Source organism: Gavia stellata, chromosome 2 (genome assembly GCF_030936135.1).
Source record: "Gavia stellata isolate bGavSte3 chromosome 2, bGavSte3.hap2, whole genome shotgun sequence".
NCBI lineage: Eukaryota > Metazoa > Chordata > Aves > Gaviiformes > Gaviidae > Gavia > Gavia stellata.
In genome coordinates, this window is record NC_082595.1 from 78,646,180 (window position 1) to 78,672,044 (window position 25,865).

The following is a 25,865-nucleotide window of genomic DNA, read 5'->3' on the forward strand; positions in this document are numbered from 1 at the left end:
GAAGCGGGAGGCGGCCCGGGGAAGGGAAGGCGTGATTCGCGTGATGAGATTTGTCCTAAATATGAGGAACTTTTCCCAAAACAGTCGAGACAGGCCGCACAGCGACACCCGCAGTCCGGCCCGCTGCCACTGTGTCCATTAGTCCCCCTCAGTCAGCCCGCCCCGCCCCGCGCGAGGGAGAGAGGGAGGGGCCGCCTTTGCGCTGCAGGTGGGCGGGCTGCCGCGGCTCCTGCCCTCACCAAAGATGGCCGCCGAGGGCAGGCGGGGAGCGGCGCCGCGCTGCGGCTGAAGCCGTTTCCGCCCGCCAGCGCCCGTCACATGACTGCCGGGGGCTGCAGCTGCTGCTGCCCGGCGCCGGCGGAGCAGAGCAGAGCAGAGCGGGGCGGGCGGGCTGGCTGGCTGCGGCGTGGCGAGCCGTGCGCCCCTCCTCTCAGCGGTGGCGGCCGGCGGTCTGTCCCTGGGCTCGCTGCGCGCTCCGGATCGCAGCGAGATGGAGACCGAGGAGGGAGAGGACCTCACCCCGCTGCTGAAGGAGTCCCAGCTCGGCACGGGTGAGAGGAGCGGGAGGCGGCACCGGGGGCAGCTGCCCCGGCGGGCCGTGCCCAGCCAGACTCCCGCCTCGCTGGGGACCTGCCGGCCCGGCGCCGCGGAGCCCGGCGGCGGCGTGGGGGGCGGGCCGGGCCGCGGCGCCTCCCCGGCGGCGCCGCGCCCCGTGTGTCGCGGCGTCGCGTTGCCATGGAGCCGCAGGGCTGTGGAGCCGCGGGGCCCGGGCCGGGAGCGTCCCTGTGGGGCCGGGGGGCCGGTCCCTCGCCTGCCGCAGCCGTTGCTCGCTGGCGCTCGCGGCCTCTCTGTCAGGATCGCGGCCGCCCCGGGTCCCGGGGCGGCGGCGGCGGTCTCTGCGGCCTCGGAGGCTTCACCTCCCGCCCCGCGCCGTTAAATGCGTTTGATCTTGAGGGCGCGGCGGTGTCAGCGAGTGTTAGGTTAAACGCGGCCCTGCGTCCTGACGGGGATCGGGGCCTTGTCCTCAGCACTGATGGCGGGGAACGGGCGTGCAGCCCTGTTACTGCATTGGCGTGTAAATACCGGCCCTTGGCTTGGTGTCTCGTCAGTGAAGACAAGCGGGTAATTCCAGTTTAAATGCCGGCCCAGCTATTAGCGATTGCTGGGGTCCACCGAGGTTATGGCAGAATTTCATTTTAAGACAGAATTTGAGTAAGACCAATTGCTTCTTATGGAAGCATGGAGAGGAAAGAAGGCAGTCGAAGGCACAAAGGTAATTATAGGAGAGGAGGATCGTTATGGGGTCAGGGCTTAACAACAGAGCTAATGTGTTTAGGGGGTTGTCTGTGCTATTTGGTTTTCCAGAAGAGTAAAGTAGGATTTTGAGTTTCTTTAGTATGCCCTGCAAAAATACTCTTAACCTACTTGGGAAACATATAACTGCAGCAAGAGGGGCTGCTAACAAAATGACTTAAAAGTGCCAGAAAGAGAGAAATTTGAGTTCAAGCCGGTTATTAAAGCAATACTCTCTTCAGTTTGCACAACGCATCATGCTCCGGTTGAGGTGGTTCATGTCACCCACGAGGAAAAATACAGCATAAGAGTAACTTCCTTTAACTGCCACACAACTTGCAGCACAGACCTGTTTTTTCAGCTGCAGTTTAAGACTCTTGTTCAATTATAGCTACAGTATTATAAAACATGCCCCTGAAATCAGAATTAACTGTAGATGTAGAACCCAAGACTACTAATCAAGGTAAGATCTTGAACATCACGGTTAGCTGCCTTAAACTTTAGGGGGGTGACTGTGTCTCTTTGATTGTGGTAATCTCCTGAAGAGGTGGGTGACTGAAACGCATCTGGAATCTTCTCGAATCTTCTGTTCTGTTAACTTGATCTAATATTCTCAGGTATTGCAAATGCACTTAGTGGAAAGACAGGGAAGCAATAATTTAGCAGCTATTTGTTTCAGACTTGTTAGATTTTTATGATAAACTATTCACAGTTCAAAAAAATCGGACATTAGTGATATTAAGTTTTTGCACATCCGTTTTGTGGAGCTTGCTCTCCAGACAAGGTGTATACCAGTAAGAGGCTTTCAGAGGAAGAGTAATGGGTGTCCCAGTTAATCTGCATTTCCAAGGAAGGGTTACTTCATCAGTGTGATATTCAGCATTCTGTTATCATTGTTTAACCCCAGCAAATACAGGCAGTGGAAAGGTTAAATAGCTTTACCGGTAATTATATTAATTGTTTTAAATTATGTGATGATACATTTTCCACTTAAGGAAAATTACTTTTTAAACAACAATAAAGGACAATGAAGCTGCTTGACTAGTTTTTGTGCAGTAAGCACTTCCTGCTTTTGGTGCTTATTGTTTTTAAAGTAAGCAATAAAGTCTTGGCTGCTCTCCATCATGTCATTTAAAAATCAGATATGCCTTTTTCAAATGCTGCTGAAGCAAGACTTGCAGTTGCCACATGTCTGGAAGACATTTTGCATATTTGCACAGTAGCCTCACTTCTTACTCATTTACTAAACGAACATAGGAAATACAGCTTCTCTATGTTGTTAAAACATCTTGTGCGGCCATAATGAACTTCACATAAAGTTGGTTGGGGTTACAGACTTAAAAAATGGGAAAGTTTTACTACTTTCATGAAAAATAGAGTCTTGTAGAAAGGCTCTGTTGGTGACCTCACTGAAAAAGACAAAAATCGCATAGGCTCATTCCTTGTTTCAGAAGAGTTACCGTGAAGGGGAGAGTCTTTAGATGGCTTGTCCACAGGGCATGCTTTTTGCTTCTTACTGCAGATCAGAGAATCCAGTCAAGAGACATACTGCAGTAGCAGATGAGGCTCCAGTCAATCCTGTTGTTCATAGATGTACTTGTTCTATTCATCATTTGAATTCTGAATAGTCAGAGAAAGATGAGATCACTGTAGACTGATGTCATATCTGCAGGTCCTGATCCCCAATCCTCCCAGAGTTTCAAACATCCAGGTTATAAAATTTTCCTTTAGCACCGTAGTTTCTTCACAAGGGGGAAACTCCACCCCCTATTTGTAAATTTAGGAGATTCTCCAGTTAGTTTCTCAACAATTTGACGTTTCTGCTCGATAGGTTCAGGCGTTCCCAGTTCATAAAGAGTATCTGCAGAGCTGTAAATTGTATTTTGTATAGATACAAAATTTATTGGCACTGGTGATGTGCTGGCCAAGTTACAGCTCAACTCTGATCTGAATCTCCTGATACTGACAAACGATCTCTGCTAAATGCTGCTGTGTACTACTGTAGAAGGGAATCAATAACTGTGTTACAGTACAAAGTCTGATATCTGGGTTTAAACAGCTGACAGAGTTGACTTATTGCCACAACACCGATTTTATGCTGAATCTAATACTCATTTTCCTTTGTCAACTTCATTGTTGTATGGTGACTGTGGAAGAGGGGCGCACTGGGCAACTGGGAAACTTGCTGTTTCACAGGGCCACCGCAGTGTTTGCCATTCCCCTTTCTGCTAGTTTTCTCTGTTTGCCAGCTGTCAGCAAATGCATATTCCTTTATAGGCAAACTTACAGAAGGAAAACTTGTCCTAGAAAACAGCCTGGAATCTCAATGACTGTTTTTAACACTATTTTAATAGTCTCTGTTTTTCTTGAACCGTTTTCACATATATAACAGGCTTCCTGCTAATCTTGGGATTTTTTTAGTGTGAAGTTCTACTTTGAATAAATATTATTGCATTTTGGAGAGGACTTTTGAAACCATGTTTCTAAATCCATTTCCACAGACCACACTTCCACTGCAGCCCCTACACTTGTGCAGGTAGCTACCAGTTGTCTAAACCAGAATTACATTTGTTTTGCACATCACTAGAAAAGTGGGCTTTCTTTTTTTTCCCCACACTCAGCCTCTACCCCTATTGAATACACCCCTTAAGACGAGTATAATTAACTTTTTTCTTACCTGTTGTTTTCTTACCCATAAATTTCTGAGATTATTAGTAAAAACTGCTTATCAGTTGTTCTTATTTTGTTAGGTTCTGTTAAAACAAAAATTTTTCATTTACTCTCGTTTCAGTCCCTGCATGCTGCTCAGCCCGTTACAATCTAGCACTACTGGCCTTCTTTGGGTTCTTCCTCCTGTACGCATTACGTGTCAACCTAAGCGTTGCTCTGGTGGATATGGTAGAACCTAACACAAGCTTAGCAAAGAATACGTCTTCCAATGTGTGTCCAGAGCATTCCTCCACCATAAATGTTCCTCGCAACACAACGGTGAGGTCTCAAACATATTGTCCTGTAATGTGGCATGTAAAAGTCTTTTTAATAGAAGTCTGTGATCGATGACTCTTGCTTAGGTGGCAAGAGAACAGGCTGCTCTTTACCAGATGGCCTTTCAGGGGTTCTTTTAAAGCTGTTCTGAAAAATAAGTCTTAAATGACTAGCTAATTTAGAAGCACTGTGCTCAGGGTCAGGTTTTTTTTACGTACATCCTTTCTGTGCTATTCTTTACAAATTGGCTAATCTGACCTTGTAGATCTATTATGACTCACTGTTTTATATGCCAGTGATCAACTGTTACTGTTACATCTGCGTCAGAGCTCACATCACTGTCCATATTTGCTTGTTCTTCATACAGTCTCAAAGACACAAAATTTCATTACAAATTAACATGTAATATTTTTCTCCTCACTTCTTTGATCTCTTTCCCAGATTATGATTCTTGTCTTTATATCCTATCTCTGACTTGCCATCCAGTAATCCTTAAAATCACATTTCTTAACTGAACAGAACTGTTGGATATGAAAAAATGCTTTAAAAAAACCCAAACCAAAACAACTTTGTGAATGTGGACTTGCATAGATCTCACCTCATAACTGAAGTTTATTACTGAGCACTCTTGCTGTCTTCCTGCCTTCATTTTGTTTGCTTGTTTAGAAGTCATTTATTATTTATTACAAGCAAATTATAACTGCAAACTTTATGGGAAGAAGATTCTGTCTCATCACTTCTGTGAAATGTATGCTGCTTATTTAGATGGTCATAAATTGGGCTTTTGGAAGTGATCCCAGACTTCAAAATCACTTTATTGGGCAACAGTTCATGACTTCTTGCTGACTTCCTTTATAGCTTCAGGCTCCTTATCTCAATCATCTTTGCTTTTATTACTTTGTCCACTAAACTCATCTTCCCTCTGTGTGCTTATCCCATTCTTCCACCTACCCTTGTGAGTCCTGTCCTTGGCTGGTCTCTTTCTTTATATTAAATTTAAGCATCTGCATCTCCTTGTTTGCTTTTCTGTCCATAAATTTTCCGCAGGAAAAGCCATTTTCTAGAGCATGACAGAATGTCCACACTGTGATACAGAAGTGGGATTCACACTCATGCAGACTACGTAGTCTGTACCTCTGTCACCTAACCCAAGTTGCTTACAACTCAAAAAGGGATAACTGTCCGAGCACTTACATTTCACATTGTGATGATTTTCATACTTCGGCTAGATATATCTGGAATCACTGTGCTAAAAGCTAATTCAGGTAGTTTACAACTTAGATTGCAGTATAGGTGTGTGTAGAGGAGGGAGACCCTAGGGAGGAGGCCATGAAAAGTTTGTAATTTAGGTGTAAAGGACTAAATGATGGATCAAAGTTATATAAAATATGGTCAGAGAAACTGCTATTTTGAACTTATTGCATTTTGGGTCTTTTTTCTCTTTTTAGGGGGAAAAGTATTCTTGGGACGCTGATACTCAGGGATGGATCCTTGGTTCTTTTTTTTATGGCTATATCATTACTCAGATTCCAGGAGGTTATCTTGCAAGCAAAATTGGAGGGAAGCTGTTACTGGGGTTTGGCATCTTTGGTACCTCTGTATTCACCTTGCTTACTCCCTTAGCTGCAAATTTGGGAGTTGGCTACCTCATAGCTGTCAGAGCCTTGGAAGGACTGGGAGAGGTAATCCTTTTTCTCTGTGTAACTTGAAAATTTATCTGAATAAATTATTAATAAATTGTAGTGATTAGACCCTGTGGGTGTCGGTATGCTGGAGTAGTATATGGGTTGTTTCATTCTGAGTAGCTTAGTTTTAATTTTTTTGAATAATTAAAAAGTTTACCCTGTATTTTAGCCTAAGCTTTTTGAATGAGGAAAAGGTTTTATTTGTAAGGACACTTGAGACAAAACTAGAATTATCCCACCTCATTTGTCAGAAACAAGGAGCTCAGAACAGTATTGTTTGTATTCTTGCAGCTTTTCCAGTACATACAGAATCAAAAGCAGGATAAATTAATTCTGCCTACTTACTCTTATGCCTTGCACATAAACCCCACTTTTTTTAAAGTGTTTTCTTGCTAAACAAGAAACTAACAGATTATGCTACTGCTTTTTAATGAAATACACTTTGAAACATGCAAAGTTGAAGGGAGTTCTAAAATTGTTGCATTTCAATAGAATGAAATGTTGTTTTCTAGGGTGTCACCTTCCCAGCTATGCATTCAATGTGGTCATCTTGGGCTCCTCCACTGGAACGCAGCAAGCTCCTTAGTATTTCATATGCAGGTGAGAAATTCCCACGCTGATAATGGGATTATACATTTTTACTGCAGTAACGGGGAGGATTGACTTAAATCAAAGGGATTTATATTATAAATTTTAATCAGCATTTAATCTGGAAAGCATAGCATTGAATTAAATCTTGCTTTGCGTTCATTATCTTCATTTATTCATGGCTCTTATAACCCTGAGAAAAGGTATTGATCTGCAACTAAGTATAAACTTTAGACTAACTTTGGTATAAAGTGGTGCAAATAGTTACTGCGAAGCTGATTAATAGAAGACACGGTAAATAAAGGAGACTTAGGAACAAAAAAGCTGGGGCAGAATGACAGGATAGAGGTGTTTGGTTGGTTGGGTTTTTTGCGTTTTTTAAAGTGTTTTTGGAAGAACTCAAGGAAGAAAATGTCCAAGGTCCCAAGTATTGCTGCAAGAGCTCCTTGTCAGAGTCCAATACTCCCTGACCAGATTCTTTTAAATATTCTATGTGTGGAAGTTATAATGTTTGATATCAAATTTACTTATTTGAAGATATTTGATGTTACACAGGATTTTTGATTTAGCAGAGTGATACAAAATATACTGAAAGCACAGTACAAATGTAAGTTAATGCTTAGCAAAATATAGCAATTGCAATGCACATTTGCATTACTGGTCTCTAGTATGCTCACCATCATAAAGCTGGGAAGGAATATGTGAGTTAAGGCAGCTGAAGGCTGCTGTTCTTTTAGAATTTCTGTTGTTAGTTGTTTAGTTTTTATACTTTATGTTGGGCTGAGCCACGTATTCACTCCCCTCATGCTGGTCTGGCTAACTCAGGGCTACAGTCATGCTTTTAATGAACTCATTAAAAGTTCATTAGAGAGAATGAAAGGGAAAAACATTTACATCACCAGCTGATCCACTCAACAGTTGATATAGTGAGCTGATCCACTCAACTGACATAGCTGTTTGTCTAAAACAAAGGACACCCTCTGGTCCCCTTTGTGTTGAGATAAAGTCAGCTTTCTTTGCAACAGCTGTGGTCAGTCACACCCTGTATTATTCCCTGAGCTTCATGGACGCATTGAGCTTGCCCATCTCCACTGAGCCTTTGTCTGTTTTAGGGGTTTATTGACCAGTCACATTGCTCGATGCAGTATTTGTGGGGCAGGTGAAAAATGTAGCTTTCTAAATTTACTAGTCAAAATTGATATTTTTTTCTTTGAGGATGACAAATTTTGCATTCACTTAATGAAGTAGTGGTTTATTTTACTCACTCTTGTTAGTATTAATTCTGTTACAGCTTTCTTACTCGACCTGGGCATCATCAAGAAGACAGGGCTATGCTGCATAAATTGCAGCTACAGTTTCTCAAGCAGCTAAGCCAGTCTAGTGGCTCACTTGTGCCAACAGGAATGAAGCCTTAACCCTTTCTTCCTCACATTTCCTCACTTCCCTCCTAGCCAAGTGTCTCATTCCTTCCTATGTGCTATTTCAGGCACTCATCAGACCCTCCCATGAGACACTTTAACTCACCTAATGCAGCAGAAAGCTTTTTCTCTTTTTTTTGTATCTGTTTTCTGCCATAATAGTGAATTAAATCTCGTTTAAAAGTAGTCTTTGTGTGAGAGCCAGCACACAAGTTAAGCAGAGAGCACAGAGTTGGGATTGACCTACTGCATTTAACAATTGGGAGCTTTTAAACTGTCCTTTTGTATCTTGTGAAACTATATGCTAGTGTACTAGTGAGAAGAGGCTGTGGCCTTGAACTGCCAATTGTTAGCAGTCATGCATGGATAAGGCATCTTGTGTAAACTTAGCAGAGTGTTTCCTTTTCCCCACATTTTTGTGGTTGGCAGTCATGTGATCTGTGGTTTATTTAATCATGATCATGTTGATTTCTAAGAGAACATATGATTGAGGTTATATGTAGTTGTTATTTAGATTTATATTTTGCATGGAGTATGTGGTTTTGTTGTTCATGGTTGAAGCTTTCTGCCTCAAATAAAAAATATTGTTTCCATGAAGACGGAATATAGGCAGCCAGCATATCAACGTAATATACTGTTTTGAGTTGAGATTAGGTTTGGAGAAATGATCGTATAACTAACATTGAGAGACAAGGTCTACTACTTATCACCAGCAGAGTTCCTAAGTATGTAAATAGTATAGGTTGGGTTTTTAGTTTAGATTTGGGGCGTTGGGGAGCCTGCAAAATTTATATTTGCAAAATGTATATTGAATTATAAATTCAAGAATAGTTCTTTCCTGCTTTTGGCTTGTATCTGAACTGGAATCTGTTCATCTTTCCTTTCTTCCTTACCTGATCCTACACCCTATTGAATTCAGGGACCATGGGATTTGAACCTGCTGGTTATATGGATGCCTTCTGGCTCTTGTTTCTAGCATTCCTGTTTCTGTGGAGCTAGTAGGAGTTATGAGAAATGCAAATCAAGTCAGAATATTCCACCCCCCCCACAAGTCCTTAATTGTACTGTGTTCAGCTCTCTCTTGTTTTACAGCAATGGGAGTTGACTGATTTGCATTGTTTTGGATGTACTAGAGCCATCACTTTATTGGAGATGCATGTGCCAAGAATGCCTGCCTTTTACTGCTTTTTCCTTGTAATTTTGGGTGCTTAGGGATTTCTGACTCTGTTTACCTGGAGCTGCCAAAGCAGTTTATTGTGCCTGTGTTTCTTTAAGGTGAAATGGCAGCCCTCTAGTGGTGGTGACAAACCTTTTCTGCATGATTTATTACAGAAGAATAAAATAACTGAAATGCCGCTTAGTTTAACAGGTCTATAGGAGATCTAATTATTGGTTTTCCACTTTGTCTTGCTTTCTTCCGATAGGTGCACAGCTGGGAACTGTTGTCTCTCTGCCACTATCTGGTTTAATTTGCTACTATATGAACTGGGTTTATGTGTTCTACATATTTGGTAAGTGATTTTTTAAATTATTAAAACTACATTCCATATTCTGCTTGAAAAGCATAGTATATTATGAAACTTATTTTAAGCTTTAAAAATGTGTTTGACATGTAGCATTGCTATGTTATTCCTCCTGGGAAATTAGAGACATTTAAAGCTAAGTAGATTCCTGTGTGTGGCTATGTAAGCCTTGCTTCCAATGAGCAAAGCTGTCTCTGAGTTGGACAAAAGCTGGTACAAGTCAAATGCTCTTAACTCTCCTGCCACTTGGAAACAACAGGCTGAAATTTCTTATTTGAAGTGTGAAATTGAGTTAATAACTTTAATCCCAGGAACAAACTTCTACTGTGAATGAAAGAACATGTGAAAAGTTACCGCTGCTTTAAGTGGAAACTGTGTGGAAAACCTCTCTAGCAGTCACAGGAACCCTGAAGGAATGCCCAAATGCGAGGCATAGCATGTTTACTGTGAGTTATGTTCTAGAAGAAGCTCAAACACAGAAAATATTTTCTAACAGCATGTCATAGATCTAACCGATGCTTTTCATAGGTCTATTTACATGTCTAAGCCATTACGTGTTCTGCATGGGGTAGGGAGAATCGGAATAAAAGGCAAGGGTTACACTTTCCTCAACAAAACCACCTTCAATTTTTGTATAAATAAAAAGGGTTCAAAACAAAGAATTGGACCAAATGAAATAAGTCGCAATGTTATAGTTATATAAAAGTACAGCTGATTTGTACTGACTATTGAAAAGTTACCTTTTTCAAATGACAGTTCTGGCGTTTGGCTTAAAAAAGAAAAAGAGGATTGGTACATCAGTTAAGCTGTATGTAGTGATATTCTGTGTATATGCACAAAGTATTTTTTGTGATTAAACTTAATGTGAATTTTTGTTTCCTCTGGGTGAGCCATATCCTTTGTGGCTGTTCCATGTGACTGATAAAAATACAATATGTATGTGTAGGCAACTTTCTTGCTGTATGAGGCACTTCCAAGAGGAAGAAAAAAAAATAACCCACCACAAAAAACCACTTTCCTGCTTAGTCTTCTTTATTACCTCTAAACGTGCACTGTTAAGCCACTTTGGGGAACTCTGTTTGTAAGTAGATAGAAAAATAATGTTCATTAAAATTATACTGGAGTATTTGGAAAAACTTCTAACTAAATCATCTGAGAGTGTTAGTCACTCAATATAATTGCTTATGTTTTTATTTCTGTCCCTTTACTCATCTTTTCCCAACCATAGGTGCACTTGGCGTATTATGGTTCTTCTTCTGGATGTGGTTGGTTAGCGATACACCAGAAACTCACAGGAGCATTTCACATGCTGAAAGAGAATATATACTCTCTTCTCTAAAAGATCAGGTACAACACTTTGGTATAGTCATGCTTAAGTAAGAACATAAAGCACAAATATTGTCATTAGCATCATGCTATGTTGATGTCTAGAAAAACATCCTTAATCTGAGACAGAAGCAGAATTTGTCAAACAAAAAATTAAAAATTCAGTGCAGTTGTATAAGAGAGAAACAACCGGTAATCAAACAAAGCATTTGTAATAATGCCTTTTGTCACAGACGTTGTTGCGGTGCTTTTTAAATAAAAAGCTCAAGTCTATCACTCTTTAAACTAGATCCAGACCTGTATAATGTCTTTAAGCTTTGCAATACAACATTTTACAACTTTTTTCAATGTGTCTTCTAAAGTAAGGATGAGACTACTGTTTGTGGAGAAAACATAAAAATGCTGATGAGCCAGTTCCTAAAGTGTGCATAAGAGTTTGTTCCTGTGACTGGGGTCATGTATTTACAACCTGTGAAGCTGGCTGAGAGACCGAAGTTAATATCTGGGATTGAGTAGGAAAGATTCAGCTAAATAAACACTTGAGGGGTGACTTTAAATATTTAATCGTTTATAGTAAAAGCAGGAGGCAACAAATCTCAACAAAGGCAGGCATACTTTTTGAAATTCTGATTACAAAACATAATAGTAATTGGTTTACTTCGCAAAAGTAAACAACAGAGTAATAACATACATTAGTATGCCTTCAGTGACAGCTGAACATAGTAATTCAGTCACTGCTGATGACTTGCATCTATCGACTGAGACTCATTTTGTGCCCTTCAGAATGAATAAACAGCATAGATTTAGGTAGGATCAAAACACTGTATTTAGTAAGTGTTCATGTCGATGTCCTGATCACTCTTTCTCTTCCCTTTTTCTCTGCGTCTGGCTTGCTAGCTTTCTACACAGAAATCTGTTCCCTGGAGACCTATGCTGGAGTCCCTTCCACTCTGGGCTATTGTTGTGGCACACTTCTCTTATAATTGGACTTTCTATACACTTCTTACGCTCTTGCCCACATACATGAAGGAGATCCTGCGGTTTGATGCACAGGAGGTGAGATAAATAAAAATATAGTCACTTTCTTCTGAATTAAAGAAGTGAGATAACAGAGATCTTCCCTGCTGTTTAGAATAGAGGAACCCATTTAAGAACCTTGGAATGTAAATATATAGCTGCGAAATAGTAAAATAAATCACTACAATTAAGCGGATGCATCAAAAATGTTGCCTGCCTTGTAATTCCTGCTTTTTTTCAGGACTTACTTGACATTTAGCTTAATGCTAGCTTTTGAGCTCATTTTTCTGGTTGAAGATTCATGTTACCCATTTTTAACTGCTTTGATTTAAAACAATAACTATAAAAATATTTTTCTGTGTTATATGGTTGGTAAGATTGCTTCAGATTTTATAGCTTGTCTTATGGCTTCTGAAATACTATCTACTTCTTTGCTCACTCATAAAGGAGAGTTTTCCAGTTAAAAAAGAAAAATAAAACTAAGGAAATCATTGGACAAGTGGCATTTTAAGCTGGGGGGGGGGAAGGGAGGGGGGAAGCTTCAGTCTGATTGGATCACTTCCCAAATTGTCACTTTCTTTCCTTTCTTCAATGAGCAGCAGAGGTAAAATAACTTTTTTTAGTAAGGTAAATAGGATGAAACAAAACCATAGACTTAAGGTTCAGAAATAGTGCTTTTCAAGGAAATGTTTAAAAATTAAATTATTTATCAGGGAAATATTATGGGGTCAGAACATTCTTATTTATAGAAATTACTTGACTGTACTGGCCTTTCTTTAATGAGAAAGTTTTGGTGATAGCATAGTTTACCTGGAGAAGCTGGTACAGCTCAAGTAGAAAGGTGCTCAGAAATTTCAAGTAGTTCAGCATAGTCTTTTCCTGGTTTAACACATGAGACTGGTTTAGACCAAACTGAAGATGCACGTCATGCAAGAAAGAGGTGATGCCAGCAATCTTGGGAGGAAAGATGGGGAATCTCAGTGTTAGAAGAGAAGATTGCAGTAGGGCAAGCTGCAAAATGGCTGGAAAAAAATAGCTGAAGTTGCTGGTTGGGTTCCTTATTATACCTCTTGAGGGAATACCTGCATAAACATCTATGAAAGTCATTTGCTACCACAGCCCTCAATTGCATGTGTTTTGTAAAATGCCATTGCATTAAATGCTAACAGGTTCCACTGTGAAGTGGTTTCCTATGTCTCTGGGTTATGTTTCTTCTTTTTGGAGTGACTTAGAGTACTGACTGTTGTGAACATTTAAAAAGAAATAAAAGAGCTTGTGTAATAGTGTTGGACTAACTTGGTTGCCACACATTTAGATGGAAATTGCATTGCTGTTTAAAATATTATACACTTGCTACTGTATAGTCCACCAGTTTCCATCTATAATAAAGGGATTGGTTAAAAATAATCCTGTGTCTTTGAACAGTGCTTCAAAAGAAGTTGGGTTTTTTTATTATTGAGACTATCTTCTATTTTTCAAAATTTTACTTACTGCTTTTGAAAGCTGAGCATTGAAACCCAACAGGCAGCATGTTTGAGTGCTGATAGAGTAGATTTCAGGTGGGGATGTGTTTCTGGTCTCATTTAAAATTAAATTTCCTAGGGATGCTTTTGCTTCTTCTTTGACAGATACACATTTTTATAATAGTGTATAAATGTTTAGAGTATTTCTATCCAACAGCTATCCAAATAACCTACTCTGTGATTAAAAAGAGGTAAATTATAACTCTGCTATCAGTAATTATCCGTAATTGTACGGAAAGGCTGTAAACTTGTGCAGCTTCGTAGTACCTTTTGTTTTCCCTCATCAGAAAAACATGCAGCATCAGGCAGAAGTCTCTCAACAGCTCTTGTTTAAATTAATGGGAGTTAACAGGTGACTTCAGTGTAAGTAATGTCAGGTCCTGAATAATAGCTTTGCTTTGGGATCATAGGATGTCCAGCCTGGATCTGATGAAGGTCCTAGTTCTGTACCTTGTCTGATTACAGCCAGCATCATATGTTTCAGCAGATAGATATGGGATAATGTAATGTTGAAGAGTTATAGTAGTACAAAACCCTGAGATTCCATACAGCTTTCAAAATTCTGAATAATATTTACAGCTTCCACTTACTTTAGTAACTCACTCGATAGCCTGTCCTACTTGAAAGTGGTGTTTCTGGAATCTTGTATGAGTTTTTGGTCTGGCTGCATTGGTAGTTACGTATTAAGTCATGCAATGGAGAATTTACACACTGGTAACTTTAAAATGCTTTGCTTTTTCTATTCCTAGGTTTCTGTCTTACAGTAATACCAACAATAGTTATGTGGATGGATGGTTTTGACACCTCTGGTTCAGTCTCTGTTAATGCACCAGCACAAGTGATTTTTCAGCATATTGAAATGTCATTTCAGTGTTTTAACTGTCTTTTTTTATCTCCTTAACAGAATGGGTTTTTATCTGCCCTACCTTATTTTGGCTGCTGGTTATGTATAATTCTGTCTGGGCAAACTGCTGATTATTTACGGGAAAAACAGAATTTGTCCACTGTTTGTGTTCGCAAATGTTTTACCCTAATAGGTAGGTGCAAGTATCATCTCTGTTTGGAACATATCATAGTATCAATCTGGGAAAAATGAAGGGTTTGGGAGAGTAGTGTGACATTCTGCTGTGAGATTAGGCAGGATTGTACATGGATTGAGAGGAGCAGCTTTATTTGTACATTAATTTATCAAGAGTAAATCCTATCTTTTTCCATAAAAAAGTAGGCCTATTGGATAAGAGAATGATAGGAGATTGCCAAAAGCTTTGTTTAGGTCAAGATACATAATTCTTACAAGCAAACTGATTAAATAAATGGTCAGGTAGAATCACCATTAAAGTGGTGATAATTGCTTGACAGAATGATACCTTGTGAATGGTTTTCTCAAACTGAGTGGGATATTGTTCTGCATGAGCCTATTCCCAGCCCTGTGTTGTTCAGTGTTTTGTTTATTTAAGACTTAGGTAACTCAGTAGGAGTACACTTGCAAAATTTACAGTTGCTACCAGGGTAGGAAGACCAAATAGAATCCAAAATGGTTTTGACTAATTGGGAGGAGAGATGATCTGAAATCACCAAGAGATCAGCAAGATCAGGTTTTCAATGAATACAGGTAAAAGGCTGTATTTAGGAAGGAGAAGTTGATGGCTGATTAAAAGAGGGGGCATGGGAAAGAAGGCGGGGAAAAAAAGAGAATAGGCACAGGATCCACACAGGTTGCAGCCTGCTTGATGTATGCCCGTCCTTGCTCCCTTCTCAATTCTGCTGATTCAATTTCTTTCTTTAAAGCAGCTCTTATAATAAACTCTCAAGATTTTTTTTTTATTATTTTTTTATTTTAAGCCTACACCATTTTGGTGATGCTGTTTACTGCAGGGCCTCCCACTCAAGTATGTACAACTGAGGGGGAAACATGCTGTTGTGTTAGGAAAAGCAAGGCAGTTAGGTTGGCTTCATCAACAAAAAAATGTACTTGGAGCTGTTTACAGAGATCTTGATGGGGTCATGTAAATGGGTTCTGGTACTGGGAAATGGGTACCAAAGCTGACTGCAGACAGGAAGCAGCATGCACTAGCTCATGATGGCTGCTAAGCTGTTTCCAGCGCCTGATGTAGCATCTCTAAAGCTAGCCTGGATTCTCTAAATTGTACAGCAGGCTCCAGTATAGATATAGACATTCAGATCTTGTAAACGTGAAATTAAACTCATTCTAGAAGGTGCCTGCAGGAGAAATATGAATATATATACACATATATATATATATACACACACACACGTATGTATGTATTTGTATGAACCCTTCCAACCCTACTTTATTATGAACTGCAGAAGTCAGTGTTTGTTCCTGAAAACTGGAGAGTTAAATGGGGATAATTTCTTTGCAGTGCACTGTTCACCTACCAGTGTCAGTGCGGCTTCTATTATTTTTATAATAATAAATAAAATTAATTTGTGAAGTCACTTTCAGTATCTGTTGATTTTTCTTCATTTTTTATCTAGTTGAAGTTTGTTCTTTGCAGCTAGAGTGGGATTTTTCTGGTCTGGCTACATTTGCTGAGGCAGCAACAGGTTTGCAAACCCATCTGTTCTTCCTTACAGGCCCACTATAATGCATGTAGTGCAGTGCTGGATTTTGTACACTAGGTGGTGGTGGAAGTTGTATAGAAAATGTGTACACAGCTTAGAGCCTCTTAATGTCTCTCATGTTAGAAGTCCATTGACTCTAAGATTTCTGTCTTAAAGGAATGATTGGACCTGCAGTGTTTTTAGTAGCAGCTGGATTCATAGGCTGCAACTATGCACTGGCTGTTGCGTTTGTGACCGTATCAACAACACTAGGAGGATTTTGTACATCTGGCTACAGCATCAACCATCTGGACATAGCACCTTCGTAAGTATTTCTGAAGCTATTGTTAGTGAACGTGAGACATTTATGACCACTTTTCATGGTTTAGCCCCAGCCAGCAACTACACACCACAGAGCCGCTTGCTCACTCCCCCCTGGTGGGATGGAGGAGAGAACCGGAAGGGTAAAAGTGAGAAAACTCATGGGTTGAGGTGAAGACAGTTTAATAGGTAAAGTAAAAGCTGCATGCGCAAGCAAAGCAAAACGAGGAATTCATTCACTATTTCCTATTGGCAGGCAGGTGTTCAGCCATCTCCAGGAAAGCAGGGCTCCATCATGTGTAATGGTTACTTGGGAAGACAAATGCCATAACACCGAACGTCCCCCGCTTCCTTCTTCTTCCCCCAGCTTTATATGCTTGATCATGATGCCATATGGTATGAAATATCCCTTTGGTCAGTTGGGGTCAGTTGTCCCAGCTGTGTTGCCTCCCAATGCCTGTGTACCCCCAGCCTACTCGTTGGTGGGGCAGTGTGAGAAGCAGAAGAGGCCTTGATTCTGTGTAAGCACTGGTCAACAATAATGAAAACATCCCTGTATTATCAACGCTGTTTTCAGCACAAATCCAAAACATAGCCCCATACTAGCTACTACGAAGAAAATTAACTCTATCCCAGCCAAAACCAGCACATTGGGGTTTTTTTTTGTATTGCTGGGGTGCCTGGGAGATTTAGCTATGGACCTTGTGCTCTACAGACCTGGAATGTAAACACTGACATTGAGTCAGGTGTACAGTTTTAAGCACTGTATTTGCAAAAAGTGCAGGTTTGACAGAGGATATAATATGAACAACAGTTTAGAATTATTACTGCAGGATCAAAAATGGAATTAATCATGTAATTCCTGTAATTATATTTATTAGATCTTTGTCCTATTTGATTCATGATCTTAATAGGACAGTGTTTTTGAAAGAGCATAATACAATTAAGTGTTTCACTCTCTTAAACTTTTCCATCAGAGCTATCAACCTTCAGCATGAACAATATAATATTTAAGCACTGTGATACAGGCAAATTATTTCTATTTGAAAAACATTTTATATGCTGGTATCAAAATGTTGTTATGAGTAGGTGACCTGTTATCAGTAGGTGACGAATCAGATATGTATAATTGCTCTTAAATTGCTAACTTATAAGAATGGAAAGTTAGACTTCAGGCTGTAATTTCTCCAATGTGTTACAAATTCAGAATCTGACAGATCCATCAGTTTACTGAAGAGCATGGATGTGTATGTATTCTTTTGAAAGTCAACATAAGCATTCTTTGCACTGGTAAAAGTCAAGTATTTTGCTTTGTCATTCATTTACCTGTTTGCAGTAGCATGTAGATATGAGCAAGGTCAAATGGCTTAATGACCAAAGAAGAGGGTGTTTCTGTACTAATGTGTAGAATGAAGAGTTTAAGTGTAAGTGAAGAGGGGAAAAAACCATTTGTAGAAATGTTACCTAGAAAAAAATTCTTAAGATCTGGGCAACTTACATGGAAGACCTCGGGTCCAAACTGAAGATGGTATCCAGGCTTTGGCAATTGGAAGGATGGTGGTCTTGTCCACAATGATGGACAAGTTTTGATTTAACAGATGGAAATGAAATAGTGGGAGCCCAATTAATCTTGACAGGTGAGATTAGGTAGCAAGCAACAGGGAAGGTGTCAGTGGCCAGCTATAAAGAGCTTGTACTATGAATGGGATATGAAAGTAAGAATAGCTTCTGTGGTGCACTTTGTTTTAAGTCAAGTAGAATTACGACTTTAGAAGATGTAGTTAAAGCAGTGCATCTGGGGTATTATGGGGCCATTATACAACTTCTGTTTCAAGCTTAGCTTTGCAGAACTACAACAGTTAGTTTCCTAAAAATGTAAAATGTCGGCTAGGAGTTGGAGTTATGTATTTTATGTCTCTGTGTTTAAAAATACAAAACTTAAGCATTAATGTCAAAAGGCATTACTACTGTAAGTAACTTAATGGCAGAACTTGGGTATCTGTGCAGTTTTGATTTGCCTCTTTTTCTCTGTGCATCACAGATTAGTCTTTCTCATTGTTGTAATATTACCCTGCACAGGACCTTTTCTTCATTCAGTGCACAGAATGGATCCTGCTCTAGAAATGACTGAGCATTGTGTAGAAAGGGAGACTGGCATTCATTCCTAAACCCTCTACCTCATAGCTGTAGAGCACATAATGGCTGAGGCAGGACATTACAGAAAAAAGAAGGGTCATGTTTAAGGTAGCTGAACATTGCTCTTGGGAATTCAGTCCTTTCAGTGCTCTGTCACAGAGTTTGCATGGGGTAAGTCAGTTGCATCAGACTGCAGTGTAATTGTCTGTGAGGACCATGTTCACACCCTCTGGCTTTAAGAATCTGGACTCTTAAGAGTTCTTTAGTTATGAAGAGTGATGGGAACTTCTTGAGGCTGGTTCAGACTACCATAATATGTAAAGGGAGTCTGCAGAAGCTGAAGTCCAAACTTAAACATCTCAGCTGAGAAGCTAATGTTGGATCCAGTGAGATTAATTGAGGCCTAGCTGATTTATTGCTTGTTTTCATATGTCTCTTCAAACTATTAAGTTCTGGTTTGCAAAAATTGTATTACTCAGAGTGCGGACAGAAGTCAGTAGACCTGTGCTTTGAATGTATGAACATTGCTGCTAAATACTCTCAAAATGAGATCCTGAGGATCTCAAATCAAGCATCCAGTAGGCACATATGTTCTTGGCCTACGTTTTCATTTCTTATCTATAGGATGGGTTTTACATTGTCATCTCTATCTCTGAAGAGTGTTGTGAAAATAAACTAGTATCGTGAAGAGTTCTACTGGAAAGTGTTTGGGATGATTAAAATTCTACTTGCAACAGCTAATTGGCATGCAGAAAGTAAGGCTAAGGTCCATGCATTGAGCAAGTGAAGTGAAAAAAATATTAAATGGTGCTTCTTAAGTGAGTACAATTCATCCTGTCCACTGAGTGCAACAGAGCTGTCACAGGAAAAAGGAAATTGCGCAACTGCAGTGTGTGCCACTGTGAGGCATGTTTGCAAGGAACTTCTTTATGCAGGTGACAGCTGAGGTTTCCAGAACTAGGATGTTGTGTGTGTTTTCTAATTTGAGAGATACTTCACTTTGCATTTCTAATCTGTTTATTTCAAGGGTAAATTTGTATATGACAGTATACAAAGTATTTTAGGTGTTGGAAAAAGCCACAAGAAAAAAAATCATGTGGTAAGACAGAATCACAGAATCACTATGGTTGGAAAAGACCTGTAAGATCATCAAGTCCAACCATCAACCCAACACCACCATGCCCACTAAACCAGGTTCCGCAATGCCACGTCCACATGTTCCTTGAACACCTCCAGGGATGGTGACTCCACCACTTCCCTGGGCAGCTTATTCCAGTGTTTCACCACTCTCTCAGTAAAGAAATTTTTCCTAATGTCTAGCCTGAACCTCCCCTGGCGCAACTTGAGGACATTTCCTCTTGTCCAGTCGCTAGTCACTTGGGAGAAGAGACCAACACCCACCTCACCACAACCCCCTTTCAGGTAGTTGTAGAGAGCGATGAGGTCTCCCCTCAGCCTCCTCTTCTCCAGACTGAACAACCCCAGTTCCCTCAGCCACTCCTCATAAGACTTGTGCTCCAGACCCCTCACCAGTTTCGTCGCCCTTCTCTGGACACTCTTCAGCACCTCAATGTCCTTCTTGTAGTGAGGGGCCCAAAACTGAACACAGGATTCGAGGTGCGGCCTCACCAGCACCGAGTACAGGGGCACGATCACCTCCCTACTCCTGCTGGCCACACTATTTCTGATACAGGCCAGGATGCCGTTGGCCTTCTTGGCCACCTGGGCACACTGCTGGCTCATCTTCAGCCGGCTGTCAATCAACACCCCCAGGTCCTTTTCTGTGGGGCAGCTTTCCAGCCACTCGTCCCCAAGCCTGTAGCGTTGCCTGGGGTTGCTGTGACCCAAGTGCAGGACCCGGCACTTGGCCTTGTTGAACCTCATACAATTGGCCTCAGCCCATCGATCCAGCCTGTCCAGATCCCTCTGCAGAGCCTTCCTACCCTTGAGCGGATCAACACTCCTGCCCAACTTGGTGTCGTCTGCAAAGACGCTGACACATATCAGCAGGCCTAATTAGATTCACCGTATGAACTGCTGCTGATCCCTCTGTCCAACTCCCACTCTATTCTTCCTACCCTCAACAAGGTACTGCTTTTATTCCCATTGCATTTAAACCGTACGAGTTCCTCTAGCCCTTCTTCCCTCTCAGATAGGCTGAAGGGAGCATACTTGATTATCAGTGCAGGAGAGGCAGGTGTCTTGCTGATAGTTCAGGAACTTTGACCTGGCATTGCTTCTAGAGACAAATGGCTGCATATGCGGGAAAACTTTCCTGGATGGGAATGTGGTCAGGGTGGATGCTGTTTTATTGAAATCAGTGATTCTCTATTCAGCACATGCATGCTTTAATTCAGGGTAAATCTGTCCAAATGGAGACAGAGAAGGAAAAGGGCATGTCCTTGTAACAAAGTTCGTAGGGAAAAAAAAAAAAAATTCTTCAAATACAGAAATACAAAAACATCTAAGACAAGAGGAAAAAGAAGCCTTTTTTTTCCTGCTACTTAACTTTTGTCAACTGTCTAAACTTTGTTGGATGAAATGGCCAAGGCAGACATTCACAATTTCAAGGAAATGCTTGACATAATTGTAGAAATCTGAAAACAGGCTCTGCATAAAATTGTGAAGGAAACCTCTGTTAAGAGTTTACACAGAGATAGATTTATTTTTTTTTTAATTTACTGAAAGATATTAGAATAACCAGAAGTGATTCAAAGCAGTTTCAAAATGCACTTAAATGCCCTTTTTAATTGGTTAAAAGTATTCTGAGTAGAATAGCAAAGGGTCCCTTGTTGCTACTAAAACTTGCATTATACCAAAGAAATAATTATTATAGTCACAGGGAAAAGTGAATGAAAATACTGATACTGAAAGAAAAACAATATTTGCTATGTGTTTTGGGTTTCTAATATGTATTTATTATGCCATCAGCGTGTTGAATTGGGGGAGTCAGGAACAGAAGGAGACAAGATTGTTCTTGTGAGGAAAATTTTATTCTATTCTAGCTCTTTAAGTCTACATCAGTATGTTGCCATGATTACAATTTTTCGTATTGCTGTTACCATGAGCCCTCGTAATATTCCCATGGCTCTGTTATACACTAAACACTTCACGTAGCTGGTTTTTTTCCTCTTTATTTTAGTACTTAACTGCTCTGCAAGTGGATTCGTATTTGGTTATCCCCACTATGCCATAAGAACCTGACCAACAGCTTACTATCAGTCTTGCTCTGCAGACATGTTGCTTTTTGCTTTCCCATTTCACATGGGAGTCTCCGCTGTGCTGAGGGCGTGTGGCAGAGCAGCTATCTATCTGCATCAAACAGGGAGCGTTATCAAGAATGCAGCCTATGTCAGAAACACTGGGCATAACCAGAGGCATTTAGCCAGCAATTGATTGCCAAAGATCTTTGGCAACCAGGGAAACTATTAAACTATGTTTAGTTTTGAAAGTGTGTGTTAGCAGTATTGTAGTGCTTAAGCATGTTGAAGACAAAATGCATTTGGTTCTACTTAAAGGCTTTAAATGGAGTTTTGCTGTATGTGCTTATCTGCCTGAGGGAAACTTTTACACTTTCACATTCATCTTCATAAAGGCCTGTTAATTCTTAAACACTTTCCAAGATAAGATGACTACGTGCTACATTTATAAGAAATAAGGATCATTTTAATTAAGGGATTGGAGCTCAGTCTAAAATACATTGCTATACTTTAAACTGATACGTAGTGTTGACTTTCAAGGAAAAATCAACTAGTAGGCTACATAACTGATTCTCTTTCTCAGGAAAAAACACATGTTCCTCTAATATCGTTGGACTGGATACACATATCACAACCTTTTGTAACAGTGGTGTGTGGTTGAATTCTCCTGTTTTGGTAAATAAAATGTCAAAGCTATGCATCTCTCTCTAGAGATGAAATTGTATTTCTGTTATGTTAAAATCAGTGAGGACATAATTTCACTCTGCTAAACAGCTTAAAATGATCACTGGGGAATAACTCCTTTCTCCTGTGGTAAACTGCAACTATTAGTATCTTGTATGATTTTTAAGCCAGCAAATCCACCTTGAAAATCTGAACCACAGGGATCTGTGCTCTGCTGGTTGTAAGCTCAAGCTCTGCTGTAGAATGTCTAGCTCTTACTTCTCTTCAGTCTCTCCCACAAGTCTGCGCTTGTGGCACAGTTTCAAACATGATCTTTTGGTATTGCAACACTCCTATGAGAGAGACCTTTAATTGCCTAGAGATGAGGTGCTGAGACTCGGATATTAAGCAAGTTACCAGCTTTTCCCAGCAAGTTTTTATGGCCGCTGGTGCATATGCATGCACGTGTGTGTGATAGAGCACCGCGTTCATGGAACAGGAAGCCTCAAAATGGAGCTGCAGGAATGGCAACCAGCACAACTGGTTAAGTTGGACCCATTTTTCATTGGCCTTAACCCACAGAAAGCTGAAGGGGAGGACTGCCACAGCGCCCTGAACTCAGGTCTTTGGAACATACCGTCTGTAGTGTAAGTGGGGATATCCGTCTGCACTGGTGATATTGCCTTCTTGGCAGGCACTTTTTGGCAATGATACCTGAACCAGCTCTTACTGTTGCCAAACAGCACTCTGTCATACACCTTGTTGTCTTTCCACTTCAAGGCATGTGGTGTTTCTTTTCTAACTTCTTCAATGGATCCATTCCAGATAGTTTGGTTGTGGCTTAGCAAAGGGGATGTGGGTTTGGATTATGGATCCTGAGCAAAGCCATGAGTAATTTAAGTTAAATTCCATAACTAGCCTCTGGAAAATAGACATGTATAGAATCATAGAATCATTGAAGTTGGAAAGGATCTTCAAGATCATCGAGTCCAACTGTTAACCGAACACTGCCAAGTCCAGCACTAAACCATGTCCCTAAAAATGTAGGTACCGAGTTGTCAGTGAGTTGTTACTAGAATAAAACAAGCCATTCCCACTGGAATATTTGTGTTTTAATTTGTCTGTGTGATCCAGATGAGGCCTATGTAATCAGGTCAGGCAAAATTGTTTCCATGACTGATAAGCAGGATAAGTTAATAAGCAGCATTAACAATTTATCTTGCAGGTATGCTGGAATTCTCCTTGGGATCACAAATTCTTTTGCTACTATCCCAGGAATGGTGGGGCCAGTTATTGCGAAGAACCTCACTCATAATGTAAGTCTGCTTACTGTTTTTTCAGTTGTTATATTTTTATCTCCGATGAATGGAAATTCTGTCTTCTCAAGTCTGCAGTCATTAAATGAAATCGGGGTTATACATGTAAGTCATACTGTTCCGTTGCTGTGAATGGCTTAATTCCTAGCCTTTATTCTTCTGATTCTGATCAGGAAAATAAAGGTAAAATCTAAGACCTGTGTATGACTTCAAAATTTTAGTGACTCACCCCTTATATTTTCTAGGAATAAAATGAATATGTTTTTATCACAGTAAAACTTCGTTAAAATGCCAATTAGATGAGACAGTTGTGGTATTATTTTAGCAAAGTAAGACAAATTCTTACTTGTCTTTTTAAAATCAGTCTGTCGCATGAGGTGTTGAGTTGTAAGGTCAGCATTTGTCAGATGAGTGAGAAACTAGATTCAAATGTGTGTTTTTTTATAATGCATCCCTTTGTACATACATTACAGGATTAGGACATTCTAGATGTCTTGTGAAACTAACACGCTTGACTTGAATAGTGTTAGATTTTACTTCCAAGGTGGTTTAGTCAAAGAATGATTTGGAGTAGAAAAAGGGAGCAAGGAGTTGTTTGATTGTTTGTTTTATTTTTTAAATCAACTATATGAATTATTCTAAAATCTTTTAAGAAAGGAAGATGGGAGGAGTAAGTTTATTGATACAGTTGAATTTTTGGAGTTGGTGATCACTCCAATGATTTCCTTAAAAATAATATGAAAATATTCATTAATACATGAATCCAAAAAAATCAGTTCTTCCAGACATCTTAACAAGTGGGATTTTTTTGTTTGTTTGTTTTTTTCCCCCCATACTAATGGACTGTTCTGGTATTATTCTGGTTTTGTATTATTTGTATATTCTTTACAGGTTTGTACATTCTTTACGGGTTTGTTACAGTAGTCATCTGGAACTAAAAAAAAAAAAAAGAGCCTTAGGACATCTACAGATATTACTATTTTATTTAAAAGGAAAGGAAGAAAAAAACCCAAAAACCAAACAAACCACAGTTCTTTGCTACCCATGTCTTAAGGCCTTTCTTAAATACCAGAGTTTAGAGGATTCCTTTTGAAATCTGAGTAAAGTTAGCTACCTTTTTTTGAGCTAAAAAGCTTACGATTCTGGAATATCCACATAGTACTCATTAAGAATAGCTTACTGCATAGTGCAGAGCACTTCAGCTCTCGGATCACCTGACTTGAAAGCAATGTCATGTTTCCCCTTACAGTAACATTCTCTGTGAGTTTGTGTAGCCTTCATGCAAATGTGAATTTTGCTATGAAGGTTCTGCATCTCAGATGATAAACTGATCCAGATAGTCTAATTCTGATAGGACTATCTGTGTAAGATGTGTAATTAAACTGAAGTTGACTATACTGATGATTTGATCTTTTATGTTTATAATGCTTTTATGTTGTTATGAAATCATGCTGAATAGCATTTACATTTAAATAGGCAAAGCATGTAGCATCAGTTTTAAAGTTACTTCTTCTTGAGTGTGGAGCTGCAAATTGACTGCATTTTTTTTTTCTTTCCCCCTTTTGGCAGAATACTGTGGGAGAATGGCAGACTGTTTTCTATATTGCTGCTTCTATTAATCTATTTGGAGCAATTTTCTTTGCTTTATTTGCAAGTGGAGAAGTTCAGGACTGGGCAGTCAGTGGATATCACTTGCATAGAAACTGAAGGAGATGTTGAAATACCAAAGCTGTGCTGAATCCCAACGTGCTAGAATTACGTGACCGGAAAAGTGCCTTCCCTACTGATTCCTAGGAGTCTTCAGAGCTTTTCAGTTAAACTATTTTATCTGTATACCTTTTGTACTGAAAATCATTTGACAGCATATGTGTGCTATTTCCTAACAAGAAACTACTTAGGTTAAATATAATAGTTTCATGCTAGGACTTGATATCAAATATATGATCAGAGACAACATTTTAAATTAGTGTGCTAGGCTCCAATTCTTTCCAGTTTTTAATTAATATTTTCTGAATTAATGTGTAGGCAGATGTTTGATACTGAAATGAGAGGAAAAAAGCAAAGTGATTAGGTAGCACTGTAAGGAGGAATGGCATGCAAAGAATTGTACCCAAAAAAGTGGTTTGATTACCGTGATGAGATTGATAGGGTTTTTGCTGTTTAAAAGTCTAGAAGAGCTCTAGTTTTCTACAATCTTCTCTAATGCTTTTATTTTTCAGTGTTTTAATTGATGTCTAAGAAATGCACACATGATTTTATTCTATTTTACGCACAAGTTTTCAATATACAAACATTCCCTGTTTCAT

At 39.8% G+C, this 25,865-nt stretch overlaps 1 protein-coding gene across 1 annotated transcript; it reads left to right on the plus strand.

The window, feature by feature from the left end:
• Positions 1 to 490: 490 nt before the first annotated feature.
• SLC17A5 (solute carrier family 17 member 5) lies at positions 491 to 25,325 on the plus strand. The gene is made up of 11 exons (XM_059835323.1): positions 491 to 551; positions 4,085 to 4,281; positions 5,727 to 5,960; positions 6,476 to 6,563; positions 9,394 to 9,480; positions 10,721 to 10,839; positions 11,716 to 11,874; positions 14,263 to 14,395; positions 16,101 to 16,248; positions 23,469 to 23,559; positions 25,129 to 25,325. The coding sequence occupies exons 1-11, from the start codon at positions 491 to 493 to the stop codon at positions 25,264 to 25,266; spliced, it is 1,455 nt and encodes a 484-aa protein (XP_059691306.1). The 3' UTR covers positions 25,267 to 25,325.
• The last annotated feature ends 540 nt before the right edge of the window (positions 25,326 to 25,865 follow it).

Coding starts and splice junctions, on each gene's coding strand:
- SLC17A5 (XM_059835323.1), top strand. CDS start 491: ATGGAGACCGAGGAGGGAGAGGACCTCACCCCGCTGCTGAAGGAGTCC. Junction 6,564..9,393: donor CCTTAGTATTTCATATGCAG/GTGAGAAATTCC, acceptor TTCTTCCGATAG/GTGCACAGCTGGGAACTGTT. Junction 11,875..14,262: donor TGCGGTTTGATGCACAGGAG/GTGAGATAAATA, acceptor TCTCCTTAACAG/AATGGGTTTTTATCTGCCCT.